The sequence below is a fragment of the Crocuta crocuta genome, unplaced genomic scaffold, assembly GCF_008692635.1.
Source record: "Crocuta crocuta isolate KB4526 unplaced genomic scaffold, BGI_CrCroc_1.0 scaffold254, whole genome shotgun sequence".
Taxonomy (NCBI): Eukaryota; Metazoa; Chordata; class Mammalia; order Carnivora; family Hyaenidae; genus Crocuta; species Crocuta crocuta.
Window position 1 is genome coordinate 218535 of NW_027530004.1, and position 18310 is coordinate 236844.

At 50.9% G+C, this 18310-nt stretch overlaps 1 protein-coding gene across 1 annotated transcript in view; it reads right to left on the minus strand.

The window, feature by feature from the left end:
* IGSF9B (immunoglobulin superfamily member 9B) overlaps nucleotides 1-18310 on the minus strand; it is a 48683-nt gene that overhangs the window by 17230 nt on the left and 13143 nt on the right. The window contains exons 4-14 of the mRNA XM_077763691.1: nucleotides 11931-12082; nucleotides 11547-11664; nucleotides 10083-10224; nucleotides 9639-9784; nucleotides 6853-6995; nucleotides 6397-6537; nucleotides 6197-6313; nucleotides 5762-5912; nucleotides 4555-4678; nucleotides 2024-2199; nucleotides 741-967 (exon numbers count right to left, since the gene is read on the minus strand). Coding sequence (XP_077619817.1) covers nucleotides 741-967; nucleotides 2024-2199; nucleotides 4555-4678; nucleotides 5762-5912; nucleotides 6197-6313; nucleotides 6397-6537; nucleotides 6853-6995; nucleotides 9639-9784; nucleotides 10083-10224; nucleotides 11547-11664; nucleotides 11931-12082 — 1637 coding nt within the window. The remainder of the gene's footprint in view (nucleotides 1-740; nucleotides 968-2023; nucleotides 2200-4554; nucleotides 4679-5761; nucleotides 5913-6196; nucleotides 6314-6396; nucleotides 6538-6852; nucleotides 6996-9638; nucleotides 9785-10082; nucleotides 10225-11546; nucleotides 11665-11930; nucleotides 12083-18310) is intronic.

An 18310-nucleotide genomic window follows, 5' to 3' on the forward strand; every position in this document is an offset into this window, starting at 1 on the left:
TTAAAAAAAAACACCCAGGTTAAAAAAAAAAAAAAAAAAAAAAAGTCCTGATTTGAAAAAAGCATTTGCCAATTTCCATGGTAAAAATACTCCTACCATGGCAGATTTCAATTTACAAATATGAGGTCACTGAAAGCAGAGTTGGAAGAGATGCTCATATGGGCTCTCAGGAGCCCCCATGCTATCATTAAATGAGTGTCCAGGGAAGGAAGACAGAAAGACAGATGAGACTGTTTCCGTGAAATAAGCTGCTTCCTCTCTCCAGCTAAAGACATCAAAGTTTAAAGGGGAGTCAGCTGGGGGCGGGAGGGAAATTCCTCCAGGGACTCTAAACTATTAAAGCAGGGGTCTTTCCCTGGGCAAAGCTAGAAGACAATTCTTCTGGGAAATCCTTTGCCCAGCCCTAGCAGGGAGCTGAGGTCAATGTCTAGTTACACAATATGGGCTCTTAACCTGCCCTGCCTGGCCCCAGCTTATGTCGGTACGTGGAAAAAGCCCTCAAGGCAATAAAAGTCACTGCTGCCACACACTGGTCCTGAGTCTGTGGGACCTCAGTTGCCATGATCTGAGGATCCCAGACCTTGATAGCAGATCTGAGAATAAAGGAATTGTGGTGTGGGGCAGCACATGGCTCAGCCATATACACCTGACGTGGGTCACTCAAAGCTTCTAGTGACTCCAGAGAGTCATGACACTTCCGGAATTTAAGCACAGCAGCAGGGAAAGCCTGGGCACCTCACCTGTGACAGATCCTTGGCAAAAAAGTCTCCATCAGTGCCTGGGATGGCACCATCTAACGTCTCCCAGTGTTCTCCGACACGAAATTCCATGATGTAGCGGTCAATGGGAAAGCTGTGATTGGCAGGGGGGAGCCAAGACAGGAGCACACCCTGCTGGGTCCGATTGGCTGTGAGGCACCTCGGTGGGGTAACCAGCACCAGGGGTTCTGGAGTTGTGATAGGGAATGCTGTGGCACAGAGGAGAGAAAGGGAACGTATGTGGCGGTGCTGAGGCCATTGTACCCTCGCCTCCCTAATGTGCCATCTTCTGGCTCATTATGTGTCCCTAGGGCACTGTGGCCCCAAGGCAATGGTCACATTGCCATGTAGGAGTCATCTCAGGGACAAGAGTGTCACATAAAAGAGTCCTCCTCGCCCAAGGGAAGTGGCCCACAGCCGCATGATTCTACTTTCTGAGCACTTCTAAAAACACAGATGAGGGAATGGAGTGTCTCAAAAGGAAAACGAAAACAAAACCAACAGGAACCACAGGGTGGGAGTGGGGGTGGGAGTGGGAGATGGAAGAATTAAATGTAATCTTTTAAATAAGAATCTTTAAAAAAAGATACTACAAAATGTATCTTATGTTTTCCCCCAAGGAAATAGGATTGTCTTCTCATAGCACACTGTCTGCTCTCAATTGCCTTCTTGGCCCAGGTGGAGAATAAAAGGGCCAAGGAGGAAAGCTCCAGAGCAGGGGTAAGCATCCCATCACTGCTGCACCTCCCGGTGGCAGTAAAGGATCCAAGAACAGGCTGGAGGGGTGTCACCTGTTCACAGCTGCCCTCCAGGTGGGATGGAGCAAGCCACTGTGTCCAGGAAGGGTCGGCATGACTAGAAGATTCAACAGGGAGAACTGGCCACACTCCTGTCACCAAATGAGGCCAAGGGCCAGAGGAAAGAATAGGCAAGAGCACAGAAGGAGGAAGGATTCCCAGCCTGCCCCATGAGGCCACAGGAAGATGCAAACATGTGGCTTACCAAGGAAGGATAAATGTTAACAGGAACCTGGCCCAAAGTGCTCTGATGTGGGGATAAAGCACTATGGTCCAGGCAAACCCCAAAGAATGGTATGACAAGTCCTTCTTGGGAGATCAAATGACATGATGATGTGAAGCACGTAGCAAGGTGCCTGGCCCATAGTAAGAGGGAAAAGTTAGCTGCTAGCATCATCATCACCATTACCGTCTTTACCCAGCTCCTCTAGGAAATATCCTCAAGACATCCCAGCCTGGGGTCCTCACCTAAAGTGTTCACAGTGACCACCTCACTGAAGGCGCTCGTTCCCAGCTTGTTCTGGGCCAGGACGCTGAACTGGTATGCTGTCTCAGGCTCCAGGGCATCCACTAGAAACCAGCTGGGTCCCGGTGGCACTGGCAAAGACAGCCAGTCATGGGGCCCAAACTGTGCCCGCTTCATCCTGGCCAAAAGAAAGAGAGAGGATCGGGGACAAGGAGGTGGGGTGGGTTACACTGGAGACATGAGGGTGCATGCAAGGTCCTCAAGGAGGTGGCAATGGGCAGACCTGGCCTTCCCTGGCTTTAGGATAGAAAGAGGAAATGACCAAGGTGGGGTGACCTACCCAACTTTGGCTGTGCCAGTCTTCAATGCCGGTCACCAGCCACCACTGGCATCGCCTCTACTAAAAGGAACCCTTAGATATAAGTGACATTCAAGATACTGGTCAAACTACCAATTGCATTTTGGGAGGATCTCACCCTAGTCACAGCCCTAAGAGTGGATCCGCCTTAGGAGAGTAAGGACACTAGGAACAAGGCAGGTACCATCACGAAGTGAGGATGAGCAATTCAGCAATGGCAGGACTAGGGAAGGAATCCAGGTGACCTCAGCTGCCCACCCTCCCAGGGCAGCCAAAAGTGGGAGGTAAAGTAACCCAGAGGGCTCGCTCGGTCCAACACGGTTTGAGTCATCTGAGGAAGTCTAGGGTATATGACAAAAATGACCAGGGGTATCCCCACAGTAAGGACCAGGATCCTAAGGCCTTAATGGTTAGAACTCACATTCAAGGGTAAGACCACACTGTATATGGAAGACTCTGGAACTAAGGGTGAAGATTAGCCTTTGTCCCACACTGCCCACCTAACTCTCCATCCCTGCTGTTTACAGGTGTAGTGCCCTGGCATCACCACGGGGAGGAGACATCATCCTATGGGACTGAGACCCTGGGCAGCTTTCTCCCTGAGCTACAACTTAGTGGACGCCCACCCACCGGGTTCCCTCTAGGTTTAAATGCTCACTACCATGAATGCTTAGGAATTTGAGCTGAGGCAGCAAAAAGCACAGCAAAAAGAAGCCAGTGCCAAATGTCTGAGTCAGTACAGGGAGAGTCAGAGGCAATCAGAATGACAGGAGGGAAGGAGCCCTCCCCAAACTTTGCAACCACCCTTCCCACCCACGCCCACCCCACCACCCCGGGCACCAAAGCAAGTGAGCAAAGTGTGATAAAGCGGTGCAGATGAGCAGCGGTGCGGAGCGGGACTGCAAGCAGTGAGGGAAACCCCAATCTACTCCCGGACCTGCCACGTGGATGTCCCCAAAGATGGCTTGGCCATGCCAAAGGCCCTTCCCGGGACACACAGCCACCCGGCAGCACCATGACTCTTGCAGCAGTCACCTGGCAGGGTTGACAGGAGCTCCCCCCACCCCGTCCCCCACCTTGCCTTGGGAGGAAGAGAGATTAAGGGGTATAGGATGTTCTGGATGCAGCTCAGAGAGTTCCCCACACTAACCATCTAGGTTATTTGCCTATCCAGAACTCAAAACGTCTAGAATATTCAGGACATACCCCCCAAAACACCATGATGGGAAAGAGGGCAGCTTCCTCTTAACCCCCTTGCTGTTGAGAAGTAGAATATCAAGGGCTTTTCCCTGAATCTCCATGAGTTGCCCTCTGCAGGGATGTTTCCTCCTTCCTAGGCCCTGGTCGAGCCTGGCTGGGAATACATACCCATGAGGCAGGTCTGAAAAGGAGGAAGTGAGACGGCTCATCCTTCCCACTCAAGGATGTCCCATGCTGCAGGTGGCCAGTTCTTGGCTCAGGATAGGAATATGGGGGAGAAAAACCCTTGGGTGATGGGAAGGAGGTCTGCTGCAGCCCTTCTCTCCACCTTTTCTGTGCCTCCTGACCTCAGCCTGATTTATGTATGCATCTTTAAGATCCCTAACCTACCCCAAGGTTTAGACAAAGATCTCAAATCACATCTGGCCAAATTAACAGCAGAGATACAAACACAATAGAGACACGGGGTCCTAGAGAAAATGAAGATGCTGAAGACGAGGCCAGAAGGCAAATACCACTACCACTTCACATCAGTTTCTGGAACCACTGGGAAAGCGAGAGAATAAAAATTAGATTCTACGCTTCCAGCTGGGCCATTTCTCAATGCCCTTGAAGATTAGGAGTCTCTTCCAGACTCCAGAGGACAGAGAAATCTACAAGAAGCATGAACCAAGGACACAAAAAGGGGTAGTGAGATAAGCTGAGGAGAGAGCAGCAGAGGGTGATGGTCAATTCAGGCAACAGCCTAAATTGGCATCCAAACCTTCCAGGCTGGGAATGCAGAATGCCCTGAATCCCTCAGATGTGCTCATCCCCCACAAGACCTCATCACTAAGTCAACACACCTCACTGCCTGGAGGTCTAGCAGGCAAAGAACTGTATCCTTCTCACAACGTCCACCCGCCCCAGGGACTGCCTGAAGTCGGGGGTTGGGGGAGGGAGAAGCAGAGAGCAAAGCATGCGGGGGTGACTCACAGAGGTCCGTACCAAACTGAGAATGTCTGCTCGAATCCTCCATCATAGCCTGGCTCCCAGGACACGTTGGCAGTTGTCATGGAGACCTGGACCCGGACACTGCCCGGGGCATGGGGGCTGGTGCCTGGAGACCAAGTGGAGTGCTCTCAGACTGAAATGAACTGGGCCCAGTGAGCTGGGCACCCACAGTGGCACTGCGTAGTAGCAAAATGCAGTGTCCCAAGTGGAGCGCTCAGGGGTGAGGGATGCTGAGGAGCTGATGCCCTGAGCAGCAGCACTGCAGAAGGAAAGCCGTCCCACTGTGTCATTGAGTCCTTCTAGCAAGATATGACACGAACATCAGGAACATGGCCAAAGGGAAACCAGAACCTTCGTCACCCCAGGCCAAAGTCCTGTGCTCACTGGCAAACACAGAAACACTCTCCTTCAAGGTCACAGGGCAAGCCAAAAAGCCCTCTCCTGTACAGTTCTCTGGCCTCATGAGAGATAGCCATATTCCACCCAAACATCAAAGTGAGAGGCAGCACAAAACAACTGTTAAGAACTTCTGCTTGTGTTTTGAGTCCGGGACCCAGCGGTTATTAGCAATGTGATGCTCGGCAAGGTGTGTGATCCACGCCAGCCTTGATTTCAATGGATGTACACTGGGGAAATATCAGCTCTCACCTCATAGGTTATAAATGATAGGGCACCAACTGGTAAAGAGCCTAAAACTGGTGGTAAACACTCAAAGTGCTGGCCATTGGGACACCTAGCTGTCAGTCCCCAGAGGGACAGGCGACAAGCTGATGTCTTAGGGGCACACATCTTAGGCAGAAGAAGTGGGAACATAACCCCTGGTACCCCAGGAAATGGAATGCCAGCGACCTCCAGGCCAGGCCCAGCTGGTATTGCTCAGCACACTGGTCCCCTCCCAGATCCCCCTCATTCTGTTCTTCCAGCTCCCCTTCTAGGCCTAGACACAGCTGCTACTCCCCACACATGCGCCTCATTTCTGTGGGGGGATGTTGCTCGGTACATTTTTCCAGAAAAAGATCTCCCCAGGACAGGCCCCATGTCACTTTCCCTTGTGCAGAGTCCACAGGGGGCTGGGGCTACACATGGCAGGCTCTTCGTTCAGGGGTGGGCCGACTCAAGAAAGATGCCCAGAAAGGGTGGACAGTGCCCAGTGCCCAGACCACAGCCCTCCTGCCCACAGCCCCCATACCGATGACGGTCAGGTGGGTACTGGCAGTGATGCTGGTGACCACGTTGGTGGCGATGCACTCCCACTCCCCGTGGTCCTCCTTACTCAGGGCTCGAAACTGGAGACTCCCACTGGGCAGGGCATTGTGCTTGCTTCTGCTGGGCTTCCCTACCTTGGCCAAACAAGGAGGCAAAGAGGAAGGCAGGAGCAGGTTGGCAGGGGAGGAGCCAGGTCAGCAGGGAAGAAGAGAAGCCACCGACACGTCAGAGGTCTGAGAACAGGAATAGCGGACGGTACCCGAACATTCGGCCCACACCCCCCACTGCCCCTCCTCCAGAGCACCCATCACTCTAGAAGTCAGGCCCGCTGCTCAGCACCTGGCCCAGTCACAACAGAGCCACTACCGGGTCTTGCGCCTCTAGAACACTTCCCAGGAGTTCCAGAAACTGAAGGTACCTTTCTCCACGTGATGACAGGGAAAGGGTCCCCTGCAGCAGCGCAGGGGATAAGCAGCTCCCGGCCGGCCTCCTGCCTATACTCCCAGCCTGGTAGCACCGTAAAATACGGGGGGTCCTAGGGAGAGCACAGCACAGCCATGAAGTCAAGCATTTCTGCTGCCCACTCCCATTGAGGCCGCTCTCAGCCCTGGGCCTCACCTTCAGGACAAGCCGTGCGGGAGCAGACTGGCCCATGGTCCCCAAGGTGTTGTAAGGCACACAGGTGTAAGTGCCAAGAGCCTCCTCTGTGGCCTCCTCAATCCGAATAGAGCCATCCTCCATCAAGGTCCAACCCAGGTTCTGCCAGAGCACAGACAGCAGAACAGGGAGCAACGGTCAGGGGACAGGTGCTCGGTCCCAGCCCCCACCAGGCCAGACCTGAGTGCAGGCCTGAGGACAGCACCAGCTAGTGTGGGGTACGGGGTTGGCTAAGTGCCCCGGGAGAATGGTAAAAGCCCTACTAGAGTGTATAGCCCCACAGGAAGCAGCTCTTTGCTTTCCCAGAGTATTTTGGTGGGGACTAGAGGAGTCCTGGCAGGGAACCAGACCCTCGGAGGCAGCATCTCAGCATCAAGAGGATGTCTCACTGTGACCCCACATGCATTTCTCTAGCACCTTCTCAACCTGCAGGGGGCGGCCATCCTTGTTCCACTTGACCACGGTGGCCGGCGGCTCTGCGTCCACAGGGCATCGGATATAGCCGTGAATTCCCACGGGCACGTAGATGACAGGGGGCATGTTGAGGACACGGGCTGGGTCTGCAGAAGGGTACCGTGGGGTGGGAGAGGAGAAAGACAGGAGGGCAGTCAAGGAGTGAGAGATCTGGGCAGGGGGCCAAGCCACCACATAAACCCCCGGGGTCTCATACAGATACTCCTACTCCAAGGAATTGCCATTCACACCCATCCATCCATTCCGTAACACTGCTTGTGTCTCTCAGAGCTCACAACAGTGCCAGGTGCCAGGACTTCCCCCAGGAACAAGACAGACAAAGCCTGGAGGCCACATCAGGCTGCCCCAATGCAGTGCGGGCTGCGGGCTGCTGCACTACCAAGAACTTCTGTTTCAAAGTCATGTTCTTGCCTGCCTCAATCCACTACCCTCCTCAAATGCTCCTACATGTGGACTGAACTGCAGATCATGGACTCTGGACGTCCATTTCTCCAGCCCCTAGACTCCAAACTCAAAGTCAACCTTTGACCATATCCTCCGCCAACCATTCCTCATCCCAAGTGTCTCTTGGACACCAAGCAGCTCTCACTCCAATCCTAGCCCAAAAGTGGAACCTCAGTTCTATATTCTACGTTCAGAAGCATGACCACGGGTGGTTCTTTTCTCTCCTCCCTGTTCTGCCAGCTGTCCAGCCCCTCTGGGCCTCAGTTTCCCCTCTGTGCAGCTAGAATACAGAATCAGCCTTGGCCAGAGAATGGATGAAAGGTTCTCAGAAGAGCAGCAAGAGCATCACATCCAGTGATGTGGGTGACTCATCACCTTTCGATTCTCCCCAATTTCCCCTGAGGGCTACCAGGAGAAAGATCCAGAACATCCAGTGAGGCAGTGGGGATGAATGAGCTGGTATCTTTTAAGTATTTGGAGCTCTTCAGAGAACAGCATTACATAAATACCAGGCCGAGTTATATATTTAGACATAGCTTCCTACTTTTGTATGTAGAGTTTTTTTTTTTTTTCCTCCAAGATTTTCAAAGGGTTTATGAATGGGAAATACTCTGAACACTGCTGTTTAGCAGAAATAAAGATCCTTGCCTCACCCACCTGAAAATCTCACCCCCCGGATTCCCTCTGAAGGCAAGAAGGAGGTAAAAAGGGACAAGCGAGAGTGGGTGATGGCACAGGGGAGAGACGGGGAAACAGCACACCCCTCTCGGCACAGAAATGGCCCACAGCTTCATGGATGGGGGCCTTACTTTTGGTTACATTCACCATCCTTCTGCAGATCACCCCTGCTGGCTCTTTCTCTCTGCCCCTGCCACCTTCTTGCCCAAATGACACAGTCAGAAAAGATGCTACTCCAAGTGGACTCTTCCCTGCCCTTAGCTCCTCCACATCCAGCATAGCTTGAGGCACATGGTAAGTCATGTTTAAATAGCTTCTTGACTTGCTTTTTTCCTACTGCAGCTCAGGGTGGGACATTCTTGATGTTCAGGGTCCCATCATATAGCTTTTCTAGGGCCTTATAGTCTTTAAAACTTGAGACTCATCACATAGCATGCTGAAAGCCCTTTCAAGTTGACTACAATGGAAGTGGAAAAATGATGTTTTGTCCCCACAAGCAAAATCACTGAATGGAGAAGGAAACAATAAGCATGTGAGGTGAGAAGCTGGATGGGGCTCAAAGGTCTACCCTGGCTCCAACACCACAGCGCCCACTCAGCAGTAGACAAGTGCAAACACCCAGCTGTGTGGAGTGGCTTCAGAGATCAGCCCCACCTCCTGGGGTCACCAACTGTCCTTCTGCTTGTTCTCAGCTCACTTGCTGACCAGGGCATCTCTAGGCTGTTGAACTTCTCACCCAGCCACGGCACGCCCTTGGGGACGAGCAGTTCTCCCACACGAGTCCTCAAGTGATTGAGAGCCCATCACCTACGGTAACCACACAGGGCCTTTGTTATCTGAGTGACAGGGCCATCCACAAATCAAAAGAAAGAAATTAATCCTCATTACTCATCCTTCTCTCTTTCTCACAATGATCAGCTTGCCAGGGGGTGGGAAAGCATTGACTACGCTGACGGATTCAAGATTAGCAAACTGAATTATTGCTCTTGCACAAAAGCCCTTGACTGTTCCGGCATGAGGAGCAGCTCATCCATTTGGATCTCTGGCAGCCCTAGAGAAGAGCGAGAAGAAAGCCAAGAGGGAGCCAGGTGTTGGCAGAACTAGATCAAGTCACTCCAGAAGAGGGTTCTGTCCCCTTTGCTCCACACAGCTGTCCACAGTGGGGAAAGGCATAGAGCTGGCCAGAAATTTAACCCTGCTTCAGCTTCACCTACACTCCCTCATATACGTGAGAAAAAAAGCACCAGAGAGCATCTTGATCAAAGTCCAGAAAGAGGTGCTGACTAGCATTCAATGCAAGGACAACTGTTCAAAAGGTCTACCAATTCTTGAATCCAAACTAAGCCTATTGACTGATAGAATGAATGAGTTAACATGTGTAGCGATGCCTGGTCCATAGAGGATGCCCAGCAAGCACTGTTTTACCTCAATTGACCAACCGGGATCTTGGCTTCATGTTGGGCTATCCCTGCTTCCTATCATTCCTCTGCCCACATTCCTTCAAATGACACTCGGTCTCTTACTGTTCTCCAGCCGCCAGTCTGGCTAATGTGGCTTGGATCTTCTGGAACCCCCACCGCGTGTGGCTCTCTCTCACCCCTACTCACACTGCACAGTTAGATATGCTGAGGCAGAAGGGGAGCGCCCCAGGCTGTTGCTAGGAACACAGGTGTATTTTCCCGCATCCTCAGGCTTCACCCGGAAGATGATCAGGGTCCCGTCAATCAGGATCCGTACTCTCAGCTTCAGGTCGCTACAAACACACAAGGAGAGGAGTAGGGGAAGAGGGTATTCCATGAGACAGTGGAGCAAGGCAGTGAGGAGTTCCCCTCTCTGAATGAGGCAAGGAGAACCAGAGCTGCCTCACATTCCTGACCCGTATCAAGGCCACTCTGTATAGACACTGGCCTTGCATGAGGGATAGACTGGACCACCCCTCTGTAAGCTCCCAGAGCCCAAGAGCAGCCTGCAGCAGCCCCAGTTCAGAAGCCTTGCCCCTGGGAGGCCTGGTGGCTGGGGACCCCTCTGAGAGGGCAGGGCAGCATGCTCACTTCTGGAAGTAGACGTTCTCGTCCTGCCAATACCAGGTGTAGGTGAGGTTGCCAGGATACGCCTCTGCCCGGCAGGTGAGCAGAGCATCCTGGGATATGTTGACAGTGATGTTCTCAGGAGGGGAAACGATGAAGGGAGGCCCTGGGGAATAGGAAATAAACATAGCCTTACCTGGTATGGGAGGGGAGCATAGCAGTGCTGGGACCTCCCAGGAGCTCTGAGAGGCTTCAGCACGCAGTGTGTCCTGAATTCCAAGAGGGAGCTGGGGGGCAGCACTGGCTCAAGAAGGAGCACCACAACCCTGGGCAGTTGCCACAGAGATGCTTCCAGCTGCTGCTAGCCCTAATGTTCTTATTCTCCTTACAGATCCCAGAAAAACAGAGGTCCTGGGGTGTGGCCACAGCATGCCCCGGACCCTTGAGCCAGCTGCAGGACACCTTTCTTGGTGTATACCTGCACCCCACCTCCATGCACAAGCTCCCCAAACCAGCCATCTCACCCCTAGACAAATATAATACACACTCCTTCCTGCTCATCCCTGTCTCCAGCAGAACCTGAGCAGGGGACATGCCTGAGGGACAAAGGCCACTCTTTTCAATCCAGAGCAAGGAATAATCTTGCCTCTGAAGGAGTTAAGAGGCTTGTGCTGCTTATCAGCCAGAGGTCAGGAGGGCAGATTTGGGGAGAGGAGGCAGGAGGCTACCAGAGTAAACAGAGAGTAAAATCCTAGCACTCCCTGATGCTGGCTTCCCAGATAGGCTGCAGCTGCCACCTGGCTCTCTCCTGAGAGCAGGCAGCTCTTCTTCAAACTACAGAGGGACCTTTGGCCCATGCTGCCACTCAACACTCCAAGTCAAAAGGAGGCAGAAAGAACATGTGTCTCAGCAGCCCTGGCAGCCCAGACAGCCACCACCAGCCCTCGCCTGCCCCTTCAGCAGGCAGCGGGTGGTAGGCAAAGAGGGTGGATGGGCTCAGTACAAAGAGACCCCACCACCCGATGCTGCTCCTTCTGGGGCATACTGGGGCCCCAGGCAGGGCAGACTGGCATTCCCAGTGCTGACCATGCCGACCCCAGCTTTGCCAAGTGCCCTCAGTGTTATTTAAATGTTTGAGGCTTGGAATGAATTCCTATCTTTATTTATTGATGCCATCACTAATGGGGTGGAAACCTGAGGGAGGTCTCCTCCCCCAGGGAAGATGCACGTACAACAGAATACCACCCAGACAGAGTAACTATCAACATGGTGCCTCCTGCCATCCCATGCGATGGTCACAGCAGGCCACCATGGGCGCCCTGGCTGTGAGCTACACAATGCTCAGGGAGAGCCTAACCCCACTCCTCATGGGCTGCCCATCTCTCCACACACCCCAGCTGTGCCAGCCAAACTCCTCTGCAGCTCAGATGGGCTGGAAGCCCCTACAAAAGGTCTGAGGCATAAAGAAGCCAGAGAAATCTCTCTTACCTTGGACAAGCAGGTGGGTGGTATGGACAGCCTCCCCCTGGATGCTGTACGCACGACAGGTGTAGGCGCCTCTGTCCTCCCTACTGACCGATGTCACCGTCAGGCTGCCATCACTCACCTGGGGCCAAGGAGAGATGGAGCTCAGCACCAACATTGGGGTCCCACCAGGGGCTATGTCTCCGGGCAGAGATGGCCTCCAGGCTCATGCACTAGGGGGATATGGAGCCAGACACTCCATTCATCTCCCTTCAGCCACAGACACCAACCAGGCTGCCTGCTGTGCAGCGTTACGTGAAGCAGGAGACCACCAGGGAGAGGGAGGAGGCAAAGGAAGGGCGAGCAAGGAGGAAGAAGTGCAGCAGCCCCAACAGAGAACACACTTACCTGGTATTTCCCACTAGCACCTAGGAGTGTCCCCTCCTTCAGCCAGGTGACAATGGGCTTGGGGTTCCCAAAAGCTGTGCAGGTCATGGTAACACTGCCGCCCTCCTTGGCCTCGATGTACTGGGGGGGTGTTTCTGTAAAGGTGGGAGGAGCTGCAGAGAGATGCAGGATGGGGTTAGCCAGGCTGCTGCCCTGCGTGCCGTGCCCACCCACGCCAGGCACCATGGCCCCTGTGTTCACACATAACCTTCTGCGAGGTGCTAGGATAAAGGAAGGAAGGGGAACACAGGTAAAATCCTCTGCACCTGAGTCTTACAGGAGAAGAGGAGACCTGAAACTCAAAGTCAGTCTCGCTGGGTGCAAATTCTAAACTTCTCCCATTGTGCTTGGCTAATTCCCAATAAATAAACGTTGCTGGGCATCTATAAGAAGGCCACCATGCTCAGCACTGAGGACAAAGCCATCAACAGGATAGCTCTCACAGCCTGTAGTGTACACACTTGCCACCAGCTCCAGACTGTTCCATCACCACACCCCCCTCCCCAGTCTTTCACCTAAAGATCATCCCTGATACTCCTAATTCCTTAACCCCAGCCCAGCCAGGCCCCGTGTTTCTGGGACATCTCCCATCTGAGCTCCATCTAGACCTACTACAGACCACAGGCCATGGTGACAAGGAATCTTACTCTTCCAGATTCTGCAGAGAAAATTATCTACCTCCTTCTTTTCTGGCATCCAGACTGAAAGGCAGACAGCCCACCTACAGGCTACTCCCTTCTTAATTCTCTCTCCTTTTTTTTACATTTATTTATTTATTTTTTTAATAGTTTATTGTCAAATTAGTTTCCACATAACACTCAGTGCTCATCCCCACAAGTGTCCTCCTCCATGCCCATCCCCCCCTCCCCCCACATCCATCAGTCCTCAGTTTTTGTCAGCATTCAAGAGTCTCTCATGGTTTGCTTCTCTCCCTTTCCCCCACCATTTCCGCCCTTCTTCTCCCCCTTGTTCCTCCGTCAAGTTCCTCCTAATCCTCCTATACGTGCAAACATATGATATTTGTCCTTCTCTGCCTGACTTATTTCGCTCAGCATAACACCCTCAAGGTCCATCCATGTTGCTACACATGGCCAGATTTCATTGTTTCTCATTGCCATGTAGTATTCCATGGTATAGATAAACCACATCTTCTTGATCCATTCATCTGTTGATGGACACTTAGGGATACATTTATTTATTTTTGAGAGAGAGAGTGAGACAGAGCACGAGCAGGGGAGGGGCAGAGAGAGGGAGACACAGAATCTGAAGTAGGCTCCAGGCTCTGAGCTGGCTGTCAGCACAGAGCCGTCATGACGCGGGGCTCGAACCCACAAACTGTGAAATGGTGACCTGAGCCGAAGACGGATGGTCAACCGACTGAAGCACCCAGGCGCCCCTTTAATTCTCTTCTGATTATGCCAGGTTATCCCCACACTACCACCACTACCACCTGCATTGATTATAGTTTTGAACAAAATTCTATCCTGTTTGGATAATCAGCTGTTCAGAGACTCAGTCTCATCAGTCTGAGCTGTTTGTAGAGGCAATCGGGTCAATCTTAACCTCTTGGGCTTTCACTGTTTTTGAAGTGACAAGGAGGGGCCCCACTGCTGACCTCCAGTCCTAGGGTTCACAATGCCTGGGTGGGGCAGGATATTTTTAGCTCATCTTAAGGTACCCAAAGGTCAAGACCAAGTTACAGTGCAGCCTGTCACTAGTTGGGTAACCCTGGACAAGTTACTCAGCCTCTCTGGGTTTTACCCAAATCTGGCCCCCTCCAGTATTGAGGTGAGGAATACGTGAGATACAGTTTGTGAAAGGGATCTTATGAATGTAGATACGTGTGAAATGTTGGGTATTTTGCCATTACTATGATCATTATCATCTCTCCAGAAACCTCTGAGACATCAATGAGAATCTTTGAGGGGCACCTAGGTGGCTCACACAGTTGAGCGTCCAACTTCAGCTCAGGTCATGATCTCGTGATTCATGAGCTTAAGCCCCACGTTGGGCTCACTGCTATCAGCCTGGAGCCTGCTTCAGATCCTCTGTCCCACTCTCTCCCTGCCTGTCCCCCACTTGCACTCTCTCTCACAACTAAAATAAACATTTTTTAAGTTTATTTATTTTTGAGATACAGAGAGACAAAGTGTGAGCAGGGGAAGGGCAGAGAGAGGAGACACAGAATCTGAAGCAGGCTCCAGGCTCTGAGCTATCAGCACAGAGCCCCACGTGGGGCTCAAACTCACAAACTGCAAGACCGTGACCTGAGCTGAAGTCGGCCGCCCAACCAACTGAACCACTCAGGCGCCCCTAAAATAAACATTTTAAAAAGAGAGAAAGACGCTTTGAGATAGGTGCCACCTCTCCAGACAGCATTGCCCTGAGAACCAGTCAGAGTGCTTTGAGGTTTGGTTCTGCCTGCCCCCTGCTCTGCCAACCTCGTCTGCCACTACATACCCCTTCACTGTGCTCCAGCCACCCTGGCCGTCTTTGTCTTCCCCTCAAATGTCCTAAGAATGTCTGACCTCAAGGCCTTTGCATTTGCTGACTTTTCTGTACCCAGACCTCGCTCCTTTAGTTCATGCAAATCTTTGCTAAAATGCCATCTCTGCCTTAAGCGGTCAGCCCATCTAAGATAGCATTTTTAACATTCTCTCCCCTCTTAGACTATTTTATTTTCTTTAAAGCACTGATCACTGACTCTCCCTGAGAACAAAGATCTTTTCAGTAAATCACACTGCATGTCTGGCTTTTAGCACAGTTCCTGGCTTGTAATGGAGCACTCAACAAATATCTGCTGACTGAACAAATGAATTAAATGCACATACATACACACATCTCTAGATCAACAGAAATTCAAACACATAAAACTTTCTAGGAGCAAGACCATGGCAACACCACTTTCTTCAATCATATCCAAAGCCCTTAGCTCAGTATGGGCACATGGAGAGTACTTGGAGAGTGAATACTGAGTGAATTAAGAAGCATGCTTCATCACACACAAAACACACACAATGGACACCTTCAAGCACATCAATACTCATCCAGCATCTACTATCATAAAAATGATGGCAAAAACCATCCCAAATCCTTATAATGGGATTCTGGAATCCTAGCTTCCAGGCCTCTCTTGCTGCCCTGGAATGTGTGCTCATCTCCAACAGAGCCCCTCTTGCCAAGCCTGTCCCTGGAAATACAGCCACAGCTTCTATTACCTCTGGTGTCAAGCTTAAAAGAAAAGATAATAAATTAAATTACATCCCGAAGTGACAAATTAATTACTAATTATATAATTACTTTATTATTTAGGTGCTAATCAGGAAAGTACTTTGAACAATCTCGAGTTTTCAGGAAAATAATGGTTTGACTCTCGATTATTTACAGAATTAGGTGTTAGCTTGCCAGCTGCATTTCCAGGCTTAATTCTTTTTTACAAGTGCCCTATAATTAATAGTGCAGGTTAGAAATAGGCTGGCCTCTCCTCCAAGTAATTCACCAACCTAAAACAAGACTTGGCTTGGGTTTTTTGGGCATTTTATATGTGATAAAGGAATAATTGGGTTTGTTTCCACCCAACCGGTCTTCAAGAAAACACAGAAGGAGATTGAGACCACTTGTAATTCTAATTTTTCACTGGCCTTTCATTTTCCAAAGGTGATCTCTGTCAGAAAATGCCTGACACTAAACATTCTACTTTGGAAGCAATGGAATGCTGGCACTCCAGACTTTTTCCTTCTATAATGGAAATATTTATGCAGGAAGGAACCTCAGAACTTGGAGTGAAAGGAGGCGGGAATAAAGGGAGAGAGCTCTCTCACCTTAAAAGGTGTCTGCGCTGTTCTATATATTTCGGTGGTAGGCTCTTTGGTAAAGGCAACGTATTCTATGGTGAGCCCTGGTTTAAAGCCTGGAGCAGATGGGGGAACATTCTTAGCTTTTCTTGTCAACACTTTATGTGAACAATCTCCATGAATGCACTGACTCTCCTTCTTCTGGGCATCTGGGCATGCTATTCCCTCTGCCTGGAATACCCTTCCCTGCCTCCCATCCCTGCACCTGGCTACTCCTCCTCTCTAGTTGGGTCTCTGCACAGGAGTCCTTCCCTCAAAGAAGCTCTCCCTCCTTTGTACCCCCAAAGCCCATATTGCAATGGTCTCTGGATTTACTGCCTCTGGAAGTTTCCTTAAGAGCTGGGTCTGTGTTGGGCCCACTGCTCTGTCCCCAGAGCCTGCCAAAGAGCAAACATCCAAGGTGTGTGTGTGTGTGTGTGTGTGTGTGTGTGTGTGTGTATGTATTTTACTTCCTTTTATTTACAGGATTTACAAAAAGCACTCCAGCCTCATCTCCTGGCCCAGGATTTACAGGTTACTCATGTAAATACTAATGGCCAGGACTCAAGATGTGTTATGAATGGATAATTATTGGTGAATTTACAAGGACTTTCAAACTACTATAGTCCTCTGCATCTTCCATGCTGAGGACCTTCCTGTATACCAACCTCCCTGCTACTACTATTTCATCGAATTTCATCTTTTTTCTCTTTTGAGAAAGAAAATGGCCAGCATCTGACCCACATGTAATTAATGCCCCAGACACTGTGCAAGATACTTTCTCACACAGTATTTCATCTGGTTCTCACAAGAGCTCTGCAAACAGGCATTGGTTTTGGTAACTGAGGGAGTTGGTGCCCAGAGAGTTGCCTGGGATCTTATAGCTACTGAGTTCATGAAAATAAACCAAACCTTTTCAGGGTCTTGCCCCATGCTCATTCCACTCCAAGCCATTGTGAATTCTCAAAGAACCAAGTCCCGCTCGTGCAAACTAATATAGAGACAAAATAGAACACACAATTCCTAACTAAATTCTACCTCCCTGTCATGTGAGTGCCCGCTGAACACCCGATGTCTCAGGTCACTGAAACGGACACTGCCCAAGAGGACGTGAAAGGAAAACAAGGTGGTGCTTGGAGATTACAGCCCAGTTTAGGAAGGGCACAAAAGAGAGAGAAAGCAATGTGGAGACTCTTGGCTCAGTGTTCAGTCAGTGAAGCTTTTAGTGGCAGATTTACCTTACTAATTATGTTTTGCTTGGGCTAATATTAAGATGAGTTTTCATTCTCGGCACACACAACAGCTGGCATCAAAAGGAGGTGACTCAAAAGCTGGCTGTGTGGTGGGGGCAGCCCACCCAAGACTTAAAATAAGCCTCCAATCAGTCTCTTGGGGTGGATAGACAGAAGCCAACTGTATCTAATGGGTTGGGCAGCCTAGACCAACACTGTTCTAGGACCACCATAGCGAAGTCTGCTCTTCTCAGAGACCAGTGCCCTGACTAAGATACTCTGTGCTTTCAGGACCCTGGAGAGGTTCTCAAGGCAACGAACATGGCCTGATCCCTTTGGGAGGAATGACCCAACCCCACAAGGCAGGGCATACAGAGCCATACTTCAGAGCAGATCAATACTGTGAGAAGCTTCCAAGCCAGGAAGAACATCAATTTCTGTCTCTCAACCACAGCATCTATAGTCACAGACATCAAGAACCATAAAGACCCAAGCTGTGTGTGGCACATCCAAAGCATATATGCCACTTCTCCAGATTTTTCTCCACGGTTCCAGCTTCTCCTGGCTCCTCGAGTATCTCCTCCCAAGTAAGGAACTCCCAGGGATACAAGAGAGACTGTTGTGGGGTGCACGCAGGGGGCCCAGCCCCTAGCACAGTCACAGCCTTAGACCCAGGCCCCCAGCCAACATCAGCACTGGGAACTTAGCCAAGTCACCTGGGGCCTCTGCAAAGGGCTTTGTTGCCTTTGCCCAAACACTTGGAAAGCATCAACACATAGCACAGTTAACTTAACTGAACTATAATAACTGATGGCCATTAAAATAGTTCCTCTTTACAGGATTCTTACATTTTCTTAGACAGTAAACCCAGCATAAGCAGAGACCATGTCTGGGTTGGCTCACCATCATTTCCCTTCACCTAGTGCAGGACTGGGCACACAACAGACACATTACATATCACTCAAATGAACATATTTAACAAGAAACCAAGATATTATCATGAAAAGGAAAACGGTTATAGTGGGGCTCCAGGAATCCCACTAGAGTAGGAAGCCATTACTTGGACTAGCAGGGTCTTCTCAAGGCTGGGAAATGGAGCCAGAGGCTACAAATTGGGCCTCCACAAAGCCTTAACCCCACTGGCTCTAAGAACCAGCTTCCTACCTCCCTCTGAGGAACTCTGACACCACCGCCCACAGCAAACCCTGCCTCATGCCTGGGGAGCGGCTCCCCCTATGCATCCCTGCTGACCCAAAGCTCTAAGGGAAACCACTGA